Raw genomic sequence first — 21,186 nt, forward strand, 5'->3', positions numbered from 1 at the left:
AACTTAAAAGGAAAATAATCTAATCTTATATATTTATATTAAAACTAATTAATTGTATTAGAAATCAAAAAAAAATTAATCATAAAAATACTGAAAATTAGAAATAATGCGTACGCATATACCTAATAAAAAAATATCTTATTTTTTAGAATTATATGCATGCATCAAATCATCGAAAAAAAAAATATTTTCCAAACCGAAAAAAAAAATAATATATTTATTTTTTTAATGAATCTCCCCCAAAAAATTATTTGTCCAGAAAAAAAAAATCAAGGAGGCTTTTGCATATTGAACAATTTATTTCTTTGTACTAACCGTAATTATAATTCGACAGTAACTTCAAGCACATTTCTCACCACAATGTTTTAAATGATCAACCTTATAAATGATCTCCCTTCTACAGTCCAGCGGGAGTATATTTAACATGTAATTTTCACATGAGGCTGATGCAATACATTTTCGATAACAGCTGCACCCAGTTTCTTGAAATTTTAATTCGCTAAATTTTGAAAAATGAATGATTTTGCTGCATTATGCAATACTACCGCCAAAGCTCCTTGGCCATTTGTCTCGTAATTGAATAAGAATGTATACAAAAGAGTATACGGTCTATAGCAGCAATATCGGGCGATTTTCAACAAAATGGATAAACATCATTCACGCCCTCCAAGGGGTGGATCAAAGTTTACTTGGTGACCAGTTTCTCAGTCTCTGTTTTCAACCATTCGGGAAAAACTGCATTCTGAGGAAAATAAGGTTATAAAACCACTGTACACTTTTAGGGAATCTACCGCTAGCGTACAAAAGAAACGAGTTTATCAACGAAAACTAGCCTAACTAACCTTAAACCCCTGTCATGAAATTTCAGTTTGTCGTTCATACATGATTCATTAAATGAGGTGATGATGATGGCAAATCACATTGCTACATGACTCTTGTGGCTAGATAGATAAGCTTTTTTCTATTTTTTTGCTTTCCTAAATTAGCCTCAAAGGTATCATCCGTCATTCCTTCCCAGCCCCGGGAATCAAACAAGAAGTTCCCTTCTGGCGAAAGAGTCACAATATTAAAAAGCATAAAGTTCCCCGGATAAAACTTTGGAATACCCGATCGAAAAAGAATAATTTAATTAACAAATCCTCGTATATGAGTTTCTTTTATCCAATAGATAGAGCTTTGAGAAGAATAGGTTGGTAATTAAACGCGAATAGCTTTGTATATTCTAGGGAGAAAAAGCGATATAAATTAACTTTTTTGGAAATCTTAAAATCGAGCTTCTTTCGTTCGATCCGCAAAATTAAGTCTAGTTCTGTGCCAAGTCTTAGCGCAATAAAATTCGCTCCCCGAACAAACCGGAACGGAAGGTAAGAAGAGGTTGCACTTTGGGTAGTAGAGATATTGTTTAAGAAAATTATTAATTTAATTGAAGTAATTGTTATATTTTGTACTATTGTCTAAATTGGTTCACAAAATCAGTTGCCTTTACGAGCGAACATAAGAATGTCTGATTTTTTTTTCACATATTTTCACAAACGCGATCCATCTGACGTAATTGGCTTTCTATTTTTGGGAACTTTCTTATATACGTCAATCGAATGATAGCAGATCTCGACATAGCCAAGTTCCGTATTACATCATGCTTTGACATAATCCCATTTTTCTCGCTCTTCGTACATTTATTTTGCGTTTTCGGGTAAAATTGCCAACAAGGCTTTATTATATTGTGTAGCTAAGAGTGCACAACAAAGAAGTTCTAAAAATAACAACCCTTAGAAAATAACGCGATAACTTTTTCTTCTTTGTTGGTTAACAAACAACATTCGATAATGACTCTTGTTCAAGAAGGATATTGTTGGGTATATTGGGTTAGAAATACGCAACTAGGAATCTTTTTGTGGATGTAACGCTAAGGAGTCAAACCTTCCTATGTAATATGACAATCGGCAAAACAATGCCGTGTGTGAAAAGGGAACATGAGGTACACATTTCCGTAAACGTAAGAATTAAAAGAAACAAACGAAAGAAAATTTCTCAGGTCAGGTTATGTTAAAATGACATGTTATGTTCAGATATTTTTTCTCACTTCTAGTAATCAAAAGGAAATAAAGAGGAGGTTTATAAAATGAGGAGGAGGGGTGATAAGGATAATAATTTATTTTTCTAATCCCCAAAAAGAAAATCTAGAACACTTTTATTCTCTCTTAGCAGCGACAAGCTCTCGGTAGGTTAAACAAACGAAAAAGCAAGCATAGTTCATTTTGAAACATTCAATTATTTCAATTTTTGGTTGCTCTTTGTTATTGAACAAAACCACACGTTGAATGTTTTAGCCCAAAGTTCTTATTATAATGGTAACATGGTAGAGACTAATTGTTTTGTACATCCTTTCTTCATTTTTGTTTCTTTCACCCTTTGATTCCTTTCAGCCTAAAATAGAGAAATGTGTAATTTGCTGCAAAGGGCGGTTCTATTCTCCCATTTTGATTCTTGCCTGATGGATTTTGATATTATTTAAAAACCAAAAAAAATAAAAATATAAAAAAATCTCACTTGGGATTCAATAATATTATTATTAAAGTATTTCAAAAAATATTATTTTCTTCCTTTCAAAAGTATTTTTTAATCTTGTTTGTCGATGCGCTTGGAGATTTACGACACTTCAAACTAGTGACATGACAGACGGAACGAATGGAAAAACAATTTTAGTTTGTCGCAAGGCAGCATTTTTAGCGAGAGTTAATCTTTTTAATAAAAAAAAATTATCTTACTTTGTGTAATTAATGTATTTGTGACATATTTCCATACAAGAATTTTTGGGCAGCAAAGAAAATCCAAGAAAATACTGATTTTCTTATAATATTCCGTTGATTCATCGATGACTTTTCGTTATGTCCCGTTGAACTAGCCTATTTTCGCGCCCATGTTTTTGGTTTTTATGTGATCAGCCCTTCTTTTAAAATAATTTTAATTAAATTGGAGAAGAATGAAAAATAAAAAAAAAAGGAGGAGAGGGTAAATCGAGGTACACACTCCCTAAAAAAAAGAATCGAAGTCTAAAAAGTTTAATTCTGGGTTTAAACCTTTATTTTTTTTTGATTCGAGGCTAAGATTTACTTAACAATGTAACAACTACATGATAGCTTTGTGGCTAATTAATTAATTCCTTTGATTGCGCGCTATTTTTATATTCTCCCGGACTTAATGTATGACCCATAAATGGAAGTTTTTATTGTTAAGTAAAGTTGTTGGGTAAATCTGGAATTTATTATTAATTTAATTTAATTAAATAGCAATTCTAATTAGAAAATCGTGCACAAAAAATATTTTTCAATTAAATTAGAAGATAAAAAATAAATATCATTTTTGAAAAATATTCCAATTGAGTTTTTTTTTAAAAAGGTTTTTAGCGCTAAACGAAGATCCTATCTCTTATTTTTCTGCTCTTTTGTTATCCCACTTTCTTTTTTCAAGATTATGTACAATGTATATCGTCACGGTCCAGCAACCCCTTTGAATGACCAAATTTCAGAGAAATATTTGATTTCAAGGGGGCTTTTCCTCCCTATGTATTTTCTAAATAATAAACTTGTATGATATTACACACCTAGGCGAATTACTTTTTTACTGTGCCACAAACGAAACGTTGCATATTATTTTGTTTAATCACTCACCTGTGGCTAATAGAAGGTAATTCTTCGCACAGCAATTTCTTTCTTTCAACGTGGCTATTTCAATTTGGATTTCTTCGTTTGCTTAACGAATGACTCTTGTGTTCTTTTTATTTTTAGTTCGAATACTTGAACCGCTTAAAGTTGACAATATTTTCTACGTAATCACTTGGTTTTATAACTTGAACTGTGACCCGCACTTATGTCGGCTATAAAACGTTTGTATCTTTGATTATTTGTTGCTACAACATATCATATCATGACGTCCAAATAAGCCACCTGTTAAGGTTTTATCTCCTGATATGACTTAATTAAATGTTAGTCCCCCCAAATTGAGTTTCATCATATTTTTTTGATGCAATCGAAAAATATTTTTAATCATTTAAATGTGTAACTCGCATATCTAATTTAGTCTAACTTCTCATTCAATGCATAATACGTAACAATAAAAATTATGTATTATGGGCCAGAACAACACACAAATCCAAAAACTGGTAGATTCTTTTGAAGCAAACCAAGCCAAACCGAATCGATGAAAAATCAACAAGTGAAATATTTTGAACTATTGTTCTTTCGCCTTACAAGATTTCCATTTGATTTTGTGAAATAGTTCGCAAATCTTTTGGGATCGGATCGATATAGAATTTGTTTCAAATGTTAAAGAGTACGGTATACATCCGACATTACCAGTACTCGCTCTAGACTACCTTAGTTTATTCCAGGGAGTATTTTTTTTTGCTCATAATGTGTGTTACTTTCTCCAGGTAAGTCGGCTTTGCATAACCTTACAGCAAGGCGCGCGATCCGTCCATCAAAGAAGGAAGAGAAGCCGACCAAATCGGATCTGCGAATGTCAGATACCTGATTTTGCGCCTCCATGATGTGCATATCTGATGTCAAGGTGTGGCGTCACCATACTTTCGGCACGCTACACTCCTTTCTTCGAGATTTACGTTTCAAACCTAGACAAACATAAAGGGCCCAAGCCCCATTTATGCGCTATTACAACCGAAAGGCATCTTCGTCTTGTATCCCCCACACTAAGACGACTAACAGAAGCGAAGAAGCTTGGTATAAATAGCCAACCGTGAATCAATTGTATTTTCAATGCGTATCGGACTTTGAATCCCACACTTGCATGCATTAAGAGAAACAAGGTTGTTTTCTTCCACCAACTACGTAATAGAAAGCAGAAGTAGGAAAATGTCAAGATTGCAAGTATGTTTAAGGCGGTTGATGTTAAAATAAAGCCACCGGGGTGATATCTCTAAAATGTTTAGGTTCGCGAATATATATTTTTTGTGTTTTGTGTTTTCATTAATTTTCATGAAAAATTTTGATTCCCCCAAATTATGTACGAGTTTTTCTTTCTTTTTATTCTCTGATATTTTTTAAGTACTGTTTCTTGGCATAATATTTGGCAATAACCTGAATTTGGCTAGTCTCAGGAGTTAACGCTTTACTTCCCCTACCCAAAATATGCACATCGGGTATTATCTAATGGTGGTTATTCCCATGGGTCTCGGATGAAATTATATGAAATAACAAATTACGAACAGTCACACCACCCTCCTGATTTGTTTGGGTATGAGATACGTTTTGGTTATGAGTGTTTAGTCCATTGGACATAAAACCTCCAAGACACTAATAACCCTAAATAGGGTTCTCGCTTAAACATATCAATAAATGACATTCCTTATGTATGGGATCTAATCTGTTTATCACAAGCGTAATTACCGCACAGGCAAAGGACCAAAGGAAGTGTGGGGGGAAAAGGCAGGTCCTTGATTCGGCTATTTTAAAACCGTGTGCATCTCTGTGAAATCAACCAAACTCTCCCGTTGAAAGAGGAAAAATTTGCCAGAGTTCATTCACAGTATTCCGAAAGTTTGGCAAAGCTTGCCAAAATCAGTCAAGGGATCTTCTTTATTTGTTTGCTTGAGTGATAATGGCTCTGGCTTTTCTTGAATGACACCATATGCAAGGTGTGCTAACTTAAAATTAACCTTAATTCAAAATTCATTTAAGGTTAGAAATTAGAGATTACTCCGCTAGCATATAGATTTTTGACGGTATCATGGTTTATTGGAGTTCGTAAGTGAGAGATAACGAGACTTTTCTACTCCATATACTTTTGAGTGATCATTCTTTTTGGTCATGAGCGTATAATTACATCCTAGAGTGTACCCCAAAACATAAGGCGTGAATAGGATAACCAGCGGTGCAGGGACAATGAATTTTATTGAAAGGAAATTGGTCAGTTGGTAGTGCTGTAAAAGTTCCAATATTTGCAGCTTTACGATATTTTAAAGGAGACATTTATTTTAGACGACTTTTTTCGTTTATCGAATCTTTTTTTTCTTTGTAAGTGAGAGATGAGATGGGTTGTAAAATTAATTATCCGATTACACTGCTCACTTACAACCATCTAAGGAATATCAAAGCAAACAAACAATGTCAGACGACGAAGGATTCGATATTGCTGGTTCTCTTGCCTTAAAGGAAAACGATGACTATTCATCCGACGATTCCTCTTCAGAACAAGAAATCCAAGACGAAATTGAATATCTGGAAGATGAAGAAGAGGAAGCAAAACCACCACCAAAGAAGAAATCAAAGCCAAATGCCACCACCACTCCTGCATTCCCATCACTTGAATTATCAGATGGAGAAGAAGATGAAGGTGATGATATATTAAGTTCATATTTCGTTGCTAATAACCCAACTGCCAAAAAGGCTAAGGCAGGATCATTTGCTTCATTTGGGTTTTCAAAATTCTTATTAACCAATATTGCCAAAAAAGGATATAGACAACCAACCCCTATTCAAAGAAAAACGATTCCATTGGTTATGGAAACCCGAGATGTTGTGGGTATGGCCCGTACTGGGTCGGGTAAGACCGCTGCTTTTGTATTACCATTAATTGAAACCTTGAAGCTGAGACTGGCCGCCGGTGTTCGTGCGATTATTTTATCTCCATCCAGAGAATTGGCTTTACAAACTTACAAGCAAGTCAAGGAATTTAGTCATGGGACTAATTTACAATCCATTGTGTTAATTGGGGGTGATTCATTAGAAGAAGATTTTTCCAAAATGATGACAAAACCAGATATCATTGTCTGTACCCCAGGTAGATTTTTACATTTGAAAGTTGAGATGGATTACGATTTAATGAGTGTTCAATATATTGTTTTTGATGAAGCTGATAGATTATTCGAAATGGGTTTTGCTCCTCAGTTAAATGAATTATTGGCAGCATTGCCAAGTAATAGACAATCACTTTTGTTTTCTGCAACATTACCTAGATCTTTGGTTGATTTTGCCAAAGCGGGTTTAACAAATCCAGTTTTGGTCAGATTGGATGCAGAAAGTAAAATATCAGATCAATTACAAATGGCATACTTCACTACCAAAAAGAATGAAAGAGAAGCCAATTTGATGTATGTATTACAAGAAGTCATTAAGATGCCATTAGGTACCCCTGAACAAATCAAGAAATTACAAGATATAGATAAGAGACAAGTAGAATCTGATGAAGAAGAGGAAGATGATAAAGGAAAGAAGCGTAAATTCAAATTCAAGAAAGAAAGAATGCCTTCCGCAAACACATTACCATCCGAACATTCCACAATCATCTTCGTACCTACAAAACATCATGTCGAGTACGTAACCAGATTATTAAGAGATGCAGGATACTTAGTTTCATATATCTATGGTACTTTGGATCAACATGCCAGAAAACATCAACTTTATCAATTTAGAATTGGATTAACTCACATCTTGGTTGTTACTGATGTTGCTGCGAGAGGTATTGATATTCCTGTTTTAGCAAATGTGATTAATTTCACCTTGCCTGGTTCCTCCAAGATTTTTATTCATAGAGTTGGTAGAACTGCAAGAGCAGGGAATAAAGGTTGGGCTTATTCTATTGTTAATGAAAAGGAATTACCTTATTTATTAGATTTGGAATTATTTTTGGGTAGAAAAGTATTATTGACATCAATGCATGAATCCAAATGTGAAGTCTTAAAGAAAAAGCAAGGTGATTCGTATGTTGAACCAAAAGTAAACTATGCCGAAAGATTAGTGGTTGGTTCAATTCCAAGACTTGATTTGGAAACCTTTCAAGAATTATATGAGAATTTAGTCAGGAATGATTATGAATTAAAAGTGTTGAAGGATGTTGCTGCCAAGGGGGAGAAATTATATCATAGAACAAGACAAGCTGCTTCGCAAGAATCTCTTAAAAGAAGCAAAGAAATCATGGATACTGGTTCATGGGATGAACAACATTTATTATTTGGTCCAAATCTTGAAAAGCAAAAACTTGATCTTTTAGCAAAATTACAGAATAGAAATCTTAAAGAAACTGTTTTTGAATTTAACAAAAAGGGTAATGACAAGGATGAAAATAGTCTTGTCGAATTCATGAATAGAAGAAGACGTCAATTAGCACCTATACAACGTAAAGCAAAAGAGCGTCGTGAATTATTACAAAAGGAAAGAATCGCAGGGTTGACTCATGGTATCGAAGATGAAATCTTACAAGAAGAAGGTGAAACTAAAGGTTATCAAGCCGATGAGAATGAATTACAAGATATTTTTGAAGATGCAGATAAGATATCAAATAAGAAATCATACCGTGATCCTCAATTTTTCCTTAGTCATTATGCTCCAGCTTCTGTTATTCAAGATCAACAATTATCAATCTCTTCATCGTTTGCAAATGATGCTCAGGCTGCTACTTTTGATTTAGATAATGATGATAAAACTCAAAAGAATAAACAAGTCATGCAATGGGATAGAAAGAAGGGTAAATATATCAATTCTACTTCAACTGATAAGAAATATATTATTGGTGAAAGTGGGCAAAAGATTCCAGCTACTTTCAAATCAGGTAAGTTTGAAGAATGGAGAAAACAAAGAAATCTTAAGCCTACAAGTTCAGTCGATACTGGTAACAATGAAGGAAATGATAGTAATAAACGATTCAAACATAAGAAACAACAAGCTCCTAGACTTCCAGATAAGTATAGAGACGATTTCCATAAACAAAAGAAGAAGGTTGACAAGGCAGTTGATTCAGGTATGAGAGTTAGGGGATACAATAAGCCAGGACAACAACAAGAACTTAAATCTACTGAACAAATTAGAAAGGCTAGATTACTTAAAGAAAAGAGGAGAGCAAAGAATGCTCGTCCAAGTAGAAAGAGATAATCGAAAACTGTTTGTGTACTTAATAATATATGTATATTTAATAGAATACGTAATAATACTTTTTTTTGATTATAAGTCAACTGTAATACAAGAATTTACATGCTATATTTATTATTTATCTTCTACCACCTCTGCTATATGGATGATAGCCTCTTCCTCTTCTATGATAACCACCTCTACCTCTTGGACCGGATTGTCCATATGACCTTCTTGGACCCTTTGGCACGTTCATTCTTCTTTGATCACGATGTGGGTTGTCATAATCATCATTATGATTTGATCTTTCTTCATTATTGTAGTCTTGTTGAGCTTCTGGCTCAGGGTCATTAGCTTGTTGTTGAGGATTCAAAGGTTGTTGAGCGGGTTGACTTTCAGCCATAGTTGGTGATTGTCCAGCTGCGGTAGCTGCTGCTGCTTGCTGGGCTTGTTGGGCTTGTTGATACATAAACCATTGATAATATCTCATATATTCTTGGTTCATAGCTGGGTTGACTTGTTGACCATACATGTTTCCAGTTGATGCTGCCGCAGTGGCTTGAGGATACATTTGTCCATACGATGCACCACCATATTGGTTATAGTAATTTTGCTGCTGCTGCTGTTGTTGTTGCATCAATACATTCTGTTGATGTTGACCTCTTGGTTCTGCGCGCTTTACTTCCATGGCTTTTCCTTTTAAAGATAAGTACTTATTAACAGTAACTCTATCAACAGCATCGGGTGAATCATATGTGATGAATCCGAAACCTCTTGATCTACCGGTATCCTTATCTATCATCAATTGTGCATCGATGATACTACCGTATTGAGCAAAGAAATCATAGAATTCTTTTTCGTTGACCATTGGGTCAATACCACCTACAAAGATTTTTCCAATTCTATCTTGTTCTTCTCTAGCAATAGCTCTTTTTGGATCGATTAATTTACCATCCAAGATATGATCAGTTTTGATAACTTCATCGACTGATTTAGGATCTTTAAAAGTTAAGAAACCGAAACCTCTTGATCTACCAGTAGCAGTATCTTTCATAATCGTATAATCACTAACTTCACCGAATTTCGAAAAGTATTCAACTAATCCTTCTTCAGTAGTATCCCAGTTAAGACCACCAATGAACATCTTTCCGCTATCTTTACCTACTTGAGAAGGTTCATGTTGAACCTGAGGTGCAGGAGGAACTGGAGGCATTGCTCCTCCTTGCATTCCTGGGAAACCTTGAGGTGGCATTCCTGGAACTGAGGGCAATGGTGGCATACCTGGAAATTGTTGATAGCCTTGAAATTGACTAGGATCGAATTGTTGTTGACCTGGTGCATTGGTAGCTTGTTGTGGGGGTTGAGGCACGGTATCTGGTGTGGCTTGTGGAGTTTGTTGTTGCTGTTGTTCTGGTTGTGGTTCTTGGGGTTGTTGAGCATCTTGCTGAGGTTGATTGGTTTCCTCAGGGGCAGCGGATACTTCAGGGGAAGCAGATTCCTCGGTCTCTTTTGCTGGTTCCTGGGTTTCTTCTACTGGAGTTGGTTCAGCTGATTTTTCTTCTGTTGGTTTTACTTCTGTGTTTGAAGTTGTTTGTTCATCATCACCATAAAGATCTTCAAAAAGAGCTTCATCTTCATCAATATTCGACATGACTAATATATAATATTATGCTAAACTAAGATAGTTACTAAGGGAGTACACTCGAGGAATTTGTTATCTTATGTATTTTTTTTGTTCTTTTTATTGATTTGTATAAAAACTAAACAAAAAGATTATTAAATAAACTATGTATTCGATTAATTATACAAATCTATTTGATTTTTATTACTTCAAGTTAAATTTACAATTTTCAATTAATCAATATATTAATCTGAATTGCAATTAAAATATGACTTTTTCTATTTAAATAATTTGTTTTCTAAAATAAACAATGGTTTACTTATAAGTTTTATCAAAAGTTTATTACCTTTACTTTCAAATATTTAAGTTGTTGTAGTTGTAAGGAGAAGAGAAAGGGAAATGAAATTTTAAAGTTTTGTTGAAAATCCCTTTTTTTTGGATTGCTGGTTTGTTGGTTGGTTGAAGAAAAACTGCGATGGCAATTTATTAGAAACGACTTTTGGTTTATACACTACTGTCACGTGATATCCCTATTCATAATAAACTTAAGTTTTCAATAATTTATAAGCATAGATTCATTTATTAACTTAACTTTGCAGATACTCATCAGATTTAAGGAATTCTATTAATCGAGATAAAGAAAATAAGTTTGTATGTCATTTTAAGAGTAATTCCATCCTTGCAAATTGATAAACATTGTAAGAAATTGTTGGTAAAAAGTTTGCAGCAATTCTTTAGTCATGGCGTCAAGGAAATTAAAAGATATTTACAAATATATCGAAATCTTTTTGATTAAGTTCACAAGATCATTCAGCAATCTGGTTACATTAGACACTAGATTAGCACTTAGTTTATAAATACCAAAGGAATTGAAGAGTTGCGTTGCAAGAAGTTATATTCCCCATAGTTAAGAGCAAGCCGCACGAAACCGTTTTTTTTTCTTTGTTGGTTTCTTTTTGATGTAGATTTATTTGATGGGAAGAGATGTGATTGAAAATATTTCTCACAAGACTTGTTTTGCAACCATATTCCAATCCTGTAAAGATATGAAAGATTATTTAATATACTTTGCTCAAGCATATCCAAACTTCAGAAGAGCAGAACTCGAATCTTTAGCAGATTTACATAAAATACATTTAGATTTATCCAATCATGATGAAAAGAATCCATTTATGATTGTCCAATTAGAAAATGATGATCAAGCAAAGAAAATATTAGAAAGATCGATTCTTGCAAGAGGCATATATGAATTATGGGGTCATGGTACTACATATGAAGAATTACATAATGATGTCAAAGAAAAATCTCCGGATAAATTTGAAATATATAAACATAAAACTTTCAAGTTTAATTTTGAAGGGTTTATGGGAAGTAGAAGTAGAAACGAAAGAGTTCAAATCATCGAATCATTCGGATATTTGGCATTTAAAGGTTCTATTGATTTAAAAAATCCTCAAGAAATTTATACAGTATTAGAAGAATACAAAGTTTCAGGAATGGAAAAAGCAGATACTCCTCTTAATATTTGGTTTGGTAGACAAATCCAATTAAGTGCTAGAATGAATAATATTTTAGACAAATATGAATTGAAAAGAAGAAAATATATTGGGACAACATCATTTGATGCAGAATTATCTTTGGTCACTTGTAATGTAGCCCAAGTAGGTCCAGGAAAAATTGCATATGATCCATTCACAGGTACCGGATCTTTCTTAGTCACAGCAGCAAATTTCGGAGCATTACCAATCGGATCAGACATTGATGTAAGAATGTTAAAAGGGAAAGGTCCACAATGTAACATAAAAAGGAACTTTAAACAATATGGTACCCTTGGTCAATATATTGATGTTCTTACTATGGATTTTACCAATCATGCGTTCCGTCCCGATTTTGTGATAGATACTATAGTTTGTGATCCACCTTATGGAGTTAGAGAGGGCCTTAGAGTATGTGGAGCCAAGAATCCCGAAAAAGCAGCTGGTAGAGAGCATCATGAAATTGATGGGGAAAAGGCTCATTTAAGACGTGATTTCATTCCACCTAAAAAACCATATGAATTGGCTAATTTATTACATGATTTATTACAATTTGCAGCAGATAGATTACCCGTGGATGGAAGATTGGCATTCTGGATGCCAACTGCAAATGATGATTTCCAACCTAATATAATACCACAACATAAGAATTTGGAATTGTTGTATAATTTAGAACAAGAATTTAATAAATGGTCAAGAAGATTATTAGTTTATGTTAAAAGGGATGAATCATACAATGGTGAAACTATTAATGGTTTAAAAGAACAAAATATTAAAAACTTTAGAGAAAGATATTTTAGAGGATTTAATGAACAAAGTAGAACTTGAATGGATAGATTGATAGATTTATTTTAAAGATCATTTTAAAGAATACATATTCGTTTATGCGACTAAAGTTTGAGGTAATTATACCCTACAATAATAACGTCTTTTATTACATGTACCATCTTCCTCCCAACGGTTTACGTAGTTGCGGGGAGTTTATTCTCTTACGGGTCCGTGTTTTGAGCGGTTTTTCATAACTTCATTATAGGGGATATTGAACCGCAATTATGATTCAACCCTTTGGTTAAGTAAACCAAGTTATTTAATATGCGCTTACAAGTCCTTTTAGTAACTTATGCGCTTATAATTCTCACCGGTAATTTATTTTTCTTGATTGTTTCAATTTTGCAACCATTCTTTATGCGCTTAACAATACCCAAAAAAATTTATGATACCATCCCTAATTTTAAAGTTACGTAAAAGCTTATTCGGGACGATGGTGAAACAAGTTAGATAAGTGATATGCTCTTAGAGGTTCGAGTAAGATTGACCCCTATCTCCCCCCTTCTAGGGGTATAAATACGGGTCAAAATTCCCTGAAATATCAAGAAAATATATGCTTACTTATTAAGCACAATTCGATACAATCAAAAATGGCTCCTCCAACTATGTTACAAGCAGCTGCTACCGAAACACATTTCAAGCTTGCTACAAGCAATGAAAACACCATTCAATTAACTTCCGAAGAACAAGACAACTCAAAAGTCAAATTTGCCAACTGGGACAACTTTAAGTTCGCCCCAATTAGAGAATCCACCGTTTCTCGTGCTATGACCAGACGTTACTTTGCCGACTTGGATAAATATACTGAATCTGATGTCGTTATTATCGGTGCTGGTTCTGCCGGTTTATCTGCTGCTTATGTCTTAGCTAAGAACAGACCAGATTTAAAGATTGCCATTATTGAAGCTTCTGTTTCCCCAGGTGGTGGTTGTTGGTTAGGTGGTCAATTATTCTCCGCTATGGTTTTGAGAAAACCAGCGAATATCTTCTTGGACGATTTGAAGATTGCTTATGAGGATGAAGGTGACTATGTTGTTGTCAAACATGCGGCTTTATTCATGTCTACTTTGCTTTCAAAAGTCTTGGAATTCCCAAATATTAAATTATTCAACGCTACCGCTGTTGAAGATTTAATCACTCGTCGTGACGAAACTACCGGTGAATTAAGAATCGCAGGTGTGGTCACTAATTGGACATTAGTCGCCTTAAACCATGATACTCAATCATGTATGGACCCAAACACTATCAACTGTAACGTTGTCTTATCCACCACTGGTCATGATGGTCCATTTGGTGCATTCTGTGCCAAGAGATTGGAAGAATTGGGTAAGGCTCCAAAAGACCTCACTCAAGGTTTCAAACCAAGATCCGAGCAACAACAGGCTCCAGCAACTGCTCCAGCTGATGGTTTCCAATTAGGTGGTATGCGTGGTCTCGATATGAATAAGGCCGAAGATGCTATTGTCAAAGGTACAAGAGAAGTTGTCCCAGGTTTGGTTGTTGCTGGTATGGAATTGGCTGAAGTTGATGGATCTAATAGAATGGGTCCTACTTTTGGTGCTATGGCTCTTTCTGGGGTTAAGGCTGCTGAAGCAGTTTTGAACTCAATTGATTACAGACAAAAACAAAACCAAACTGGTTATGGTTCTAAGTAGATTTGTATATAGGTTTTGGTATTCTATTTTTTTAAAGATTTGTATAGGAAGGAATATATGATTAAGCTCATTTTCTTAAACTACATGGTTGTTCTTATACGACAGTATTTGTAAAGGGCCTTGTAGGCGCATAATCGGTATGTGTCATTATTTGTGAAATCGACGACATTTTGACCATGCGACATTTTTCGATTCTTCCGATTTTGAAAATTGAGTCTAAAGCGGTGCCCATTGAACTTTCAAAGGCTACTTCAAAAGCAACACATTAACAATGGCCGATTTCTTAAAGTAAGTAATACATTCTACGATCGATTGCTCTGATGCAATTAAACTAACAACCATCTTCTAGACCAAATAAAACCAATCCTCGTGGGATACCAGAGGCTCCATTTATAGACAAAGTTGAAAATGTGGTCAAGAATCCCGAAACTGATTTTGAAATGATAATGCAAATGTTTCAACAAAGGCTTCAACAATATAAATATATGGAATTATCCAAAAAGCAGCAAATGGCTGATTTGAACACTAAAATCCCCGATATTGAGAAGAATTTAGATATAGTAGGTCATTTAAAAGAAGCCAAAACCGACGCGGAAGAAGATGGAGAAGATGAAATAGAAACTAATTACGAATTGAACGATACTTTATATACCAAAGCAACTGTTGATGTTAATAAATTGGATTCTGTATATTTGTGGCTTGGTGCTGAAGTCATGCTCGAATATTCGTTAGACGAAGCAACCGAGTTGTTGAATGAAAGATTAGAAAAGAATAAGGAACAATTGCGAATTGTTAAAGAAGATATAGAGTTCTTGAGGGAGAACATAACAACCATGGAAGTTAATACCGCGAGATTATATAATTGGGATGTTGAAAGAAGAAAGAGGGCCAAGGCTTAAGAAGTGTCATAATTCATTAGAGCTAATATGTAACTATAGTAATTTAATACAATGATTCTATAATAAACAGAATATGCTATGTTCTAAAAGTATCAAGGAATTGTCTACCTAGTGGCCGTACTGGATTCTCGGCCCTGATTTGATTTTCACGTTGTTGAGCCTCATCCAAAACATCATCAGCATCCTCTGGCTCTTCAGTGGCTCGCTCTTCCCCTCTTTCTTGAACTGTAGTAACTTGTATATTAGAAGTAGCATTGAGAGGTTGATAATTTCCCGAGACTCTTCTGATTATTGCATTCAGTATACTATTAATCTTCTTGACTGGATTCACGAAAAGTTTGAAAAGGAACGTTGGAGCTGACCAAGATTTACACCCAGGAAGGAGATCATACGTATACAAACGTCCGACAACTAACCCCACCGAACATGCTATTATCGATTGAAACCCGTTATTCAAAAATAACAAACAATAAAGAACGTGTACTGGAAATCTATTTGATAAAATAAGTTCCTTGCTCGTTGACCTATTCTCACCCGTTTGTAGTTGCTGATCTTGAAGCACTCTTGGCTTTGTCAATAAAATTGAAAATCGATAGGAAACGGGAATATATGTCACATAACAGATGTACAAGGAAGACAATATTCCTAGTGCCCCTGAAGCTACCTCATTCAAAATAGTTGTAGTATAGTGAATATCACTCGGGTCTGAATGGGAAATCAATGCTTTAAAGTAATACATTATGTAATAGATGACCAATTGACCAATTGTCATGATCAAGAAACAGACAAGGGCGTTGTAGATGGCAAACATAACCACGATGGAGAAATATTTCTTGGATCCAAAGAATCGCTCTAGTACTTTAAATTGAAGCCACAATAGTATAGTCAATAGATAATCGGATTCATTTATGACTGATAATTGGTAAGCAGCTATCCGCCAATATTGCATATACTCTATTATATATGGATCTATGATTAACCGAACATAATGTTTGGTTTCTAATACTGAAATACTCAAAACTATGATTGTTGAAAACACGCAAATGGAACGCGTTACTGATGTATTTATGAACCCTGGTATAGGAGTGAGTTGAGACATAATTGATTGGTTGAAACAAAGGTAACTACCGATTACCAAATATCTTCTTATCTTGCCTTAAACTACGGGGAACGGCAAATCACACACAAATTTGAACCCACGCATATTTTGATCACATGACTATTGTCACATGATCACAATTAGGGCTCAGCCCTGATTATCTACAATTTTGGTTTTCACAGATGCGCATTCATTTTCTAGACGAACAAATTTTTTTTTTTCAGTTCACACTGTACTGGATGAGAAGTTTGTATTTCTGAAAAATAGAAAAAAATCTTTCACTTCATTGTTACTTTTCTTACTAAACATTAACATCAAGTCAAAATGGGTAGAGATCACACCACCAAGCAACACGCTAGATCCGGTCACAGAGAAGCTCCAAAGTCCGATAACGTTTACTTAAAGTTATTGGTTAAGTTATACTCTTTCTTAGCTCGTATGTAATACCCAATCCAAGTCCAACAAAATACCTTAGAAGATGTTACGATTTCCAAAATGAATTTAACTCGATGATAAGGAATTCCATATCATTAAGAGAATGACTATTATTATAGTCTAAATAAAAGTCGTCATGGCTTTTGAATTATGGTTTCGAGAAGGCACTGCGATTTGAAGGAACTTCTTGTTTGAATGAGTGCAGAAATGACTTTCACTTTTACCCTTCATGGTCAGTAAAGAAACTGACAAGACATGAAGAATAAGAAAGTTGTGTAGCTAATCACTACAAGTATGTACAATTGAATGAGACTCCCTATTTTCACAGGACCTTCTCATTATCCGTGGCTTTTGTCCATGTTGATAACTACTTTTCATTATCAATGAGAAGTAAAATGAAACCATTCTGCGAGTACTTTATTATCATTCATTCTTTGACTGAATGGAATATTGTGCGTCTTCTGAGCAGAGTATGGAATTTTGTTTACTAACATTTCTTTTTTTAGGTCGTACCGATGCTCCATTCAACAAGGTCATCTTAAAGTCTTTATTCTTATCCAAGATTAACAGACCACCTGTTTCTGTTTCCAGAATCTCCCGTGCTTTAAGACAAAAGGGTGCTGAAAACAAGATCGTCGTCGTTGTTGGTACCGTTACCGATGACAACAGATTATTAGAATTCCCAAAGGCTACTGTTGCTGCTTTAAGATTCACCGCTGGTGCCAAGGCCACCATCTTAAAGAACGGTGGTGAAGCTATCACTTTAGATCAATTAGCTTTAAGAGCTCCAAAGGGTCAAAACACCTTAATCGTCAGAGGTCCAAGAAACGCCAGAGAAGCCGTTAGACACTTTGGTTTCGGTCCACACAAGAACAAGGCTCCAAGAATCTTATCTAAGGGTAGAAAGTTCGAAAGAGCTAGAGGTAGAAGAAACTCTAAGGGTTTCAAGGTCTAAATTAGATGATCAATTTTGTATCATTTTGGTTTATATCTTATACCTCATTTCTTTTAGTTCCTTCATCGGCTAGTAATTAAACACTTTTGTATAATATATATATTAATATAAGTCGATTGGGTTTTATATTTTCTTGTTTAGTTTTTTTATAGTTAAAGGTCATATTGGTTATTCGGAGACAGTTGTAGGATTTCCTTATCAGGAAAGTGGGAAACGCGCTAATCTCCCTACCCCGTAATCTTTTTTTGAGTCATGCAAATCAATTAATCAGAGGGCAAAACCATAATCTAAACCCAACACTCCACTAAACATAGCTATCAGCATTTATATGAACACTTCAAGAACGGGATCGGAAGAATTCCAAGACTCCGGTCACGCATTGAAAGAGCCTATACATTTTGAAGATCTCCCTCTCGATATCATAGATGAAATTATATACTGGCTAACTGAGGGAGAAGTCAACTTACATTCCTCTAACAAGACTGTCAATGACAAGAACATTCCAAACTATTCATTCTGTTTGAATAAAATTCGTTGTCAGGGGTTTCACTTTGAGTTGATCTCCTTATCGTCAACTTGTTCATTTTTCAGACAAAGACTCGGTCCCGTTATCTTTAGGAATTTGAGCCTAGTACGCGAAAATCAGATAGATTCAGCTTTATCATCCCCCAAGAATAGAGAGTTATATTCAGACAAGAAAACCTATATAAGACAATTCTTCAGAGAATTGTTGGAAGTTAATGCTATTAATTGTTCAACTACAGATCTTGCCAGGAACAGTTTCAAAGAATACATTCGTGGTGATAAACAGTTTAAGAGTAGATTTGAAAGTCAATTTGCGATCAATAATTTTGTGACGTATTTAGAATGTGATAATTCAACATTGAAGTATGAGACTCTCTCACTTTTTCCTCAATTGGAAGCATTGAAAGTATTGGATGAAGCATCGGTCGAGCTCAACTTGGGTGAAGTCAACCTACCTCGGTTGGAGTATCTAGCCATCAATGCGAGAACATTAACAAATACGCCTGGTATATTAGGTAGTTTGAAAAGAATAAAGAGATTGGATTTGCTATTGGACTATAGTGAATTCCGTAATCAGGAAGCGATTCGGAGTATTATGAATCAACTCGAACGGGGAAATATATTACAAGAACTCGTATTGTTCCTCAATAGTGAATTTGGAATCTATAATGCTGACACCATCGGGCTTCTTGCAAGCGTTGTTGATAATGGAAATGTAAAGCGAATAACCATAAGGAGTAAGAGGCGAAAGTTCTATGGCGATCCAAGGGACAACCAGCGTCCATGGCCGTTGTATAAGGGATTTGTCGGTGATAGAATACTACAACTCATCAGAGGTGTCGAGGAGGTGATTTTAGACATGTGCGTTCTTGGTGCCCTACGATTCCATCCAGATACCTACTCCATAGAAGCTCCCTCGGTGAATCGTGATTCATTGATGGAAAAGAAATTAACATTAGTTGACCCTGTACTGAGTATCCAATTTCCCTCCAATGTTAAAGAGAACATTCTAATCTTAATGCATAATTGTCTCTTCACAGAGTTCAATTTTCAATATGGGGAGTCACTTGCAGATGAACATCATCGTGTGTTAAGACTTGTCACCGACTTTGTATATAAAATGTCCTCATCATATGACGATACTCCATATTCTGGTCTACGCCAACTATCGATTGAGAAATGTTGGTCACTTGCTGACGATTCGATAAAACGAGAGTATATTGGCAATTTAATCAAGGATCTGAAGGAGTCCAAGAATTTGACAAAGAGAACGATGCAACAGCTAAGGCTAGATGACATAGCTGTATGGAATAAAACGCCTTTCAATTCCCCAAGCTATCGCGTTCGAGATACATATGATATTGTGTATCAAGATTTGGAAGCACGAATAAATGAACCAGTTCAAGTTATTACCTTTATTTCAAGAGATGAGAGAAGTATCAATAGGTCATTTTGGAGTGTCGAAACTTCATTGGTCGATTTTGAGCAGTATTCCACACATCAAAGGAAATCTTTCTTATGGGACTAGCAGGGGTGAAATAGATGATGTTTGCAGCCAGGCAATTGGCGTTTGGTAAGTTATAAATTCTCCAACGTCCCGCATCCCACTCTCATTCCTTCCTTCCATTAGAAATAATTATAGTCGCTTCAAGTTTTATTTAAATATATATAATAAACCACATACCACTCATTTAGTAGGAGACGTATCCATCTCCTTTTCTTCATTTGATGTGCTGATACTTCTATTTTTACAACACAACAGATTTTTGTGCGCAGGAAATGAAAAACAGAGTATTAACCGTCACGTGTAAATTGTGACTGCTTTTTTTTTCAGACAGACTTATCTGCAGTACTCAGCACTAACAATTTTTTCCTCTCTTTCTCTCTCAGCTCTCTAACAATTTCTTACTAAACAAACAAAAAAATATGTCACTGTGAAAAAAAATTTGTAGATTTCACCCTTTTTACTTCTCCACCGTTAATCCATAATAAACAGAAGACAATATGCCAGGTGTATCCGTTAGGTAAGTCTTCGTTCCAGGAGCTAGTTAGAAGTACTGTCGTGGTGGATAGTGAGAGCATCACATATTTGTGATTTTGCTCTCTTTGCAATTATGACTTGTGAATATCTGATATTACAATTGGGACCTTTTCCTTTACTTAAGGTATTCAAGAAATATCAAGACAACTCATATCATTCTGATTCCTAGTGATCACTAAATAAACCTTTGGTTAATATTTTAAGACACTTTGAAGATTGCATGTCCTTTCATAACAGTATTTTCGACCTTTGCTAGCATTCATTTTGATTATAGGGAACTAAATTTACTAACAGTTATACTTTTAGAGACGTTCCAGCTCAAGATTTCATCAACGCTTATGCTCAATTCTTGCAAAGACAAGGTAAATTAGAAGTCCCAGGTTACGTTGACATTGTCAAGACTTCTGCTGGTAATGAATTACCACCACAAGAAGCTGAAACTTGGTTCTACAAGAGAGCTGCTTCTGTTGCCAGACACATCTACTTAAGAAAACAAGTCGGTGTCGGTAAGTTAAACAAGTTATACGGTGGTGCTGCCAACAGAGGTTTCAGACCACACAGACACGCTGATGCTTCCGGTTCCATCAACAGAAAGGTCATGCAATCTTTAGAAAAGATCGGTGTCTTAGAAATTTCTCCAAAGGGTGGTAGAAGAATCTCAGAAAACGGTCAAAGAGATTTAGATCGTATTGCTGCTCAAACCTTAGAAGATGACGAATAAATTATTTAATA

The 21,186-nt window shown here is 35.0% G+C and overlaps 9 protein-coding genes across 9 annotated transcripts; 7 read left to right on the plus strand and 2 right to left on the minus strand. All coding sequences in view use genetic code 12, as the record gives it.

Moving 5' to 3' along the window:
- Positions 1-6,122: 6,122 nt before the first annotated feature.
- Positions 6,123-8,885, plus strand: J8A68_005932 (putative ATP-dependent RNA helicase; the record flags this gene model as incomplete). Its single annotated transcript, XM_049410052.1, has 1 exon — positions 6,123-8,885. The coding sequence occupies one exon, from the start codon at positions 6,123-6,125 to the stop codon at positions 8,883-8,885; it is 2,763 nt and encodes a 920-aa protein (XP_049260746.1).
- Positions 8,886-9,000: 115 nt separating this feature from the next.
- Positions 9,001-10,512, minus strand: J8A68_005933 (uncharacterized protein; the record flags this gene model as incomplete). The annotated part of the gene is made up of 1 exon (XM_049410053.1): positions 9,001-10,512. One exon carries the CDS (start codon positions 10,510-10,512, stop codon positions 9,001-9,003), a length of 1,512 nt encoding a protein of 503 aa, XP_049260747.1.
- A 1,016-nt stretch (positions 10,513-11,528) lies between these two features.
- J8A68_005934 (tRNA (guanine-N2-)-methyltransferase) lies at positions 11,529-12,845 on the plus strand (the record flags this gene model as incomplete). The annotated part of the gene is made up of 1 exon (XM_049410054.1): positions 11,529-12,845. One exon carries the CDS (start codon positions 11,529-11,531, stop codon positions 12,843-12,845), a length of 1,317 nt encoding a protein of 438 aa, XP_049260748.1.
- Positions 12,846-13,435: 590 nt separating this feature from the next.
- On the plus strand, positions 13,436-14,500 carry THI4 (thiamine thiazole synthase; the record flags this gene model as incomplete). Its single annotated transcript, XM_049410055.1, has 1 exon — positions 13,436-14,500. One exon carries the CDS (start codon positions 13,436-13,438, stop codon positions 14,498-14,500), a length of 1,065 nt encoding a protein of 354 aa, XP_049260749.1.
- Positions 14,501-14,771: 271 nt separating this feature from the next.
- On the plus strand, positions 14,772-15,399 carry J8A68_005936 (tubulin-binding prefolding complex subunit; the record flags this gene model as incomplete). The annotated part of the gene is made up of 2 exons (XM_049410056.1): positions 14,772-14,788; positions 14,850-15,399. The coding sequence occupies 2 exons, from the start codon at positions 14,772-14,774 to the stop codon at positions 15,397-15,399; spliced, it is 567 nt and encodes a 188-aa protein (XP_049260750.1).
- Positions 15,400-15,475: 76 nt separating this feature from the next.
- Positions 15,476-16,498, minus strand: J8A68_005937 (uncharacterized protein; the record flags this gene model as incomplete). Its single annotated transcript, XM_049410057.1, has 1 exon — positions 15,476-16,498. One exon carries the CDS (start codon positions 16,496-16,498, stop codon positions 15,476-15,478), a length of 1,023 nt encoding a protein of 340 aa, XP_049260751.1.
- A 324-nt stretch (positions 16,499-16,822) lies between these two features.
- Positions 16,823-17,888, plus strand: RPL18 (60S ribosomal protein eL18; the record flags this gene model as incomplete). Its single annotated transcript, XM_049410058.1, has 2 exons — positions 16,823-16,934; positions 17,440-17,888. 2 exons carry the CDS (start codon positions 16,823-16,825, stop codon positions 17,886-17,888), a joined length of 561 nt encoding a protein of 186 aa, XP_049260752.1.
- A 328-nt stretch (positions 17,889-18,216) lies between these two features.
- On the plus strand, positions 18,217-19,941 carry J8A68_005939 (uncharacterized protein; the record flags this gene model as incomplete). The annotated part of the gene is made up of 1 exon (XM_049410059.1): positions 18,217-19,941. One exon carries the CDS (start codon positions 18,217-18,219, stop codon positions 19,939-19,941), a length of 1,725 nt encoding a protein of 574 aa, XP_049260753.1.
- Positions 19,942-20,417: 476 nt separating this feature from the next.
- RPS19A (40S ribosomal protein eS19) lies at positions 20,418-21,175 on the plus strand (the record flags this gene model as incomplete). The annotated part of the gene is made up of 2 exons (XM_049410060.1): positions 20,418-20,437; positions 20,761-21,175. The coding sequence occupies 2 exons, from the start codon at positions 20,418-20,420 to the stop codon at positions 21,173-21,175; spliced, it is 435 nt and encodes a 144-aa protein (XP_049260754.1).
- Between the last annotated feature and the right edge of the window lie 11 nt (positions 21,176-21,186).

The sequence above is a fragment of the Hemisphaericaspora subhashii genome (genome assembly GCF_019202705.1).
Source record: "Hemisphaericaspora subhashii strain CBS 10753 chromosome Unknown scaffold10, whole genome shotgun sequence".
Classification (NCBI taxonomy): domain Eukaryota; kingdom Fungi; phylum Ascomycota; class Pichiomycetes; order Serinales; family Debaryomycetaceae; genus Hemisphaericaspora; species Hemisphaericaspora subhashii.